Source organism: Myotis brandtii, unplaced genomic scaffold (genome assembly GCF_000412655.1).
Source record: "Myotis brandtii unplaced genomic scaffold, ASM41265v1 scaffold653, whole genome shotgun sequence".
NCBI classification, from domain to species: Eukaryota; Metazoa; Chordata; class Mammalia; order Chiroptera; family Vespertilionidae; genus Myotis; species Myotis brandtii.
The window spans coordinates 215121-219229 of record NW_005370535.1 but is presented as its reverse complement, the minus strand read 5'-3'; the positions used below and the strand labels follow the sequence as shown (position 1 = coordinate 219229).

At 51.4% G+C, this 4109-nt stretch overlaps 1 protein-coding gene across 1 annotated transcript in view; it reads left to right on the top strand.

Annotated features, from left to right (window-relative positions):
* ANKRD60 (ankyrin repeat domain 60) overlaps nt 1–3904 on the top strand; it is an 8161-nt gene extending 4257 nt beyond the window's left edge. Inside the window, exons 3-5 of the mRNA XM_014528802.1 lie at nt 712–842; nt 1455–1620; nt 3666–3904. Coding sequence (XP_014384288.1) covers nt 712–842; nt 1455–1620; nt 3666–3904 — 536 coding nt within the window. The remainder of the gene's footprint in view (nt 1–711; nt 843–1454; nt 1621–3665) is intronic.
* The last annotated feature ends 205 nt before the right edge of the window (nt 3905–4109 follow it).

Genomic DNA, 4109 nt, shown 5'->3' with positions numbered 1-4109 from the left:
AAAACATATCCGTGGGTGAGAACTAAAAATAATAATAATAATAATAATAATAATAATAATAATAATAATGTAGGTACTTCTTACAGGTGTGTAGTAATCACTTGATCATGAAACCAAAAAAACCCAACACTGGTGAATTCCACCTGGAATAAATGATAACCCAATCCAAGCAGAGATGAGACTAATGTGTGGCACTGCTGCTGGAGAAAGCAAAGATCCAACGAATGTTTGCCACTGCTGCTTCTTACCCAACGATGACAGCCGTCGCCAGAGTGTTGGTTTGACGCCTGTGACTGGATGACTACACTGTGCTGTGCTGTATATAAAGGATAACCGAGTTACTTCAAGTTTTCACTCTGTTTGTAGAGTTTGCCTCATGAAATGACTGTAGCGACTCGTGCTTTTCGCAACAGGATGAGTTATATTCGCAGAATTTTATAAATCGTTGCCTTGTGGTTTTTTAAAAAATATTGTTTGTTTGTTTTTTTTTTGTTTTTTTGTTTGGCTTCTCTTTGAGCTGAGCCACATTAATTTCCTGAAAGCATTAATGGCCACAAACGGATTTGTGTGGAGCCATCCCATGAGATTAGTGCTCAAGGTTCTGAAGGTATCTTTGTGATACCCAAGGTCAGATCACCTCTTAACCAAACTAACGTAATAGTTTATCTTGAATACCCATTTTTTAAAAAAAGAAAAACTGATTCTTCGCAGGAATTTTGATGGATGACACTACCCTGAGGTTTCACGATGTCGTCCCCGGCGGAATTATTTCATTACATGTCTGGCGTTATGATGGATGGACGGACCTGGTTCAGGCGGCTGTGGAAGGGGATACCAGTAAGGTGTTTTCATGATTCTTTAAATGGATATTACACTTCATGAAGCAGTTGTAAATTGTGTGTGTGTGTGGGGGGTGCGGTAAGGGGGAGTCACCCAGTCTTTAATGTGAATATTTGAGTAGAAGTTTCAGAGCAGGGAGAAAAGATAACAAGGACTTACGTCCTAATGATCAAGTCCTGGATCAAGTGTTTCCACTCACTCGTTGGGTTTGTGATTTCACTGTGTTCACTCACTTTTGACTTATAACCCACTCATGCCCCCCAAAAGAATCTGGGCAATGTGTTCTCTATTCACGTGTGTACTTTGTAAAGTTGGAAACCTAATATAACCGCCAGTGCAGCACCCCAGGTGCCCTGGAGATTCTCGGCCTGGCACACGGGCAGGTGCCCTGTCCTGGCGGGTCTGCCTTTCTCTGGTACACAGCAGGCGCCTACTGTTTGCCAAGCCAGGTGGGGGAGGAGGTGGAAACCAGCTTGTCCACCCAATGGTGAAGATGAATCACTCTGACACAAGGGGGCAAGTGTGTATTCTTTCTAGAAAATAAGCTCGATGAACAGGGATGAGCTGTGCTGTGTGGCCACCCACGCTCACGCCACTCCGTGCGTCTTGCCCAGCTCTCTTGCCTTGGAGTGAGTGAGGATTCTCCGTACCGAACCCCAACTTTGCAATACCTGGGAGAGAAGCAGCGGAAGAAGTGGATAGCTCAGAGGGCCTTCGTGGCCTTGTACATCGCCTCGCACAGAGGCCACGTGGAAGCGGTGCAGTATCTTCTAGAACAAGGTAATTGTGAGACACAGTGGAGTATGTTCAAGAGCTGGAGTCCTTGGTGAGGAGGGAGAACAGAGTGGTTTGTCTTCCTGGTTCCTTCAGCAATGGCTTCCTGGGCTCAGGTCTTGTCAACCATCCATCACGGCCCGTCCGAGGTGTCTTAGGACATGTTAACCATGGCTGGTCCCCTCTCTCAGCCAGATCTCCGGGGAATCCTTTCTGCTGTGGGAGAGCAGCTGAAGGGGCTTCCTGGCTCCGTGTCCAACCAGACACCCCGGAGTGTCCCCCAATGCCGGTGTGATTCGCACCCCAGCTGCGGTTGGGTTTCTGCCATGGACTAGGGGCCCCAAGCTGGCCCCGTTCTCTTGGTGGTTGGCAGTCCCTTTCCTCCAAGCCTTGAGCTAATCACCCCAAACCCTCTTTCCCTCTTTCCCTCTCTCTCCCCACCCCCAGCCTTAGCCTGCATTGTCTCTGAATTAAGGGCTTCCTATGAGATTCTGCAAGAGTGGGCTTCATCTCCCTGGATGTAGGACATTTTTGAGGAAAGAGGCCCACAGATTGGGGTGTCGCCCATTAAAGAACAATGCACAGTAGTTGCGGCCAGGCCAGGTCACGCTTCCTCGGGAAAAGGAAGTGCGTGACAGGCAGGGTCGTTGGTCAATGGTTGGAAGCTCAGAAGGGGGCCTCATCCAAGGGTCTCCCCTGTCAACGCCCCCAGATTAGACCCGTTCTTTCCCACCTGTGGCCTTGACCCAGCCTCTCTCCACTCGGTCTGCTTTTTCCCACCTCCAGCAAGCAGGGCAGGCAAGCATCCCGGGTGCGCGGGTAAGATGACCAGCAGCGTGATGGAGAGAGCGTCCGGACTGTATCCCCCCTCCCCTGCCTTCTGCACTCCACCTGTTGTGAGATGAAATATGGGCTTTTCACAACCCAGCAGTCCTTTAAGCTCATAAAACGTCATTCTCCCTCTGATGGAACTGTGATGTATTTGAAAGCGCCAGTTAAAAAATTACAGCCAGCTTCGCAACGTTCTCTGTCCTTTGCAGATGGCCATTGGGGAGAGACGACCTGGCCCAGGCTCGGTGTTAGGAGAATTTGTTTAATGAACCCTTTACCTCACCGACCAGCCATGGCTCATAAAAATGGGCTCCCCACATGTCAGTTGCATGGAATTAAAGTGCCTGGTTTTCTGTGTCATGACATTTGTTACCCAGAGTTTGATTCCATTCAACAAGTCCACGTTGGACACCTGTCATTAGCCCATCCACCTGCAGGGGGCAGTGAGGGGTGTGGTCAAAGCCAAGTCTGTCTATGAGTCAAGCCCGTCGTCCGTCCGTCATCGCCTGGCCGCCTGGCTTCCCCAGGCATCGCGCTAGGTGCTGGGAAGGAAAACAAAACCACTGTGTCTTCTGCCCTCGCGGAGCTTATGAAGGGAAGTCAGCACATGATTACAAGCAATGAATTCCATGGTCGGTGTACACAGCGTGTCTACTGAGCTTATACACAAGAGCTCGGGGGTGCTGGTGAGGTAGGGGTTTCCCGACGGAGTGAATGAGACCTAAGAAAGGGTACCGTGAGCCCAGGGGCGAGGAAAAAGGATGAGAGTGTTGTTGGCAAAGGGCACAGCACATGCAAAGGGCCAGGGGCAGGATGGGGGAGCAGGGTATATTTAAGGGGTGAAGATGGGAGGCTGGTATGATCGGAGCGTGCAGGGTGGGGAGGAAGAACATTGTGGGGGTGTTGCTGGAGTGATAAGGGGGAGGGGAGGGGAGGGGAGATAGAGTAGTAAAGACCTAGAACATTACCCCAAGGGCAGTGGATGTTAGCAACGGGATGGAGGAGGGTGATTGGCTTTTTGAAAGATCATTGGCTGCGGCGGAGGAGCAGCCTGGAGGTGGGGCCATGCTGGGCGCTGGGGGTGCATTGCCCCCTCCCTGAGACCTGGTGCTGAGCGTGGGAGCAGTTGTTAATTTCCCTAATATTCCTTTCATAGCCTCAGCCCCTCCATGCTTCTCTTCCTGGACGTGCCTCCCTCAGGCAGCTTTCTTATTTTGCAGGAGCCAGCTGTCTCAGCCGCTCCCCCATGGGCAGGACACCCCTGCATGTGGCTACATTCATGGGCCATTCGGACTGTATAGGCCTCCTGCTCCAACACGGGGCCTCCGTCTACGCCAAAGATGCCAAGGGGATGACCCCCAGGGACATCGCCCACCAGCTGAACCGCAGGCAGGATGAGCAGCAAATGTTCCTGTCCACCCAGCTGCCCAAGCCAGGGGCGAAGGGCCCGAAGACCTGAGCCAGGCTTGTCAGGGAGGAGAGTGTGGGTCCGGCCCCAAGGAGAAGAGCACGGCGGAGCTCCCACAGGGATGTTTGCTGGTCAAAGCTGAGCCGGGCAACGTTTGAAGAGCTCGGGTCCACGGTGACCCTTGGTGAGCAGGAAGGCAGGAAAACATGGCAATTAATCTGAATCAGATAGTAAATTATCTGTCCTGGTTGCAGAT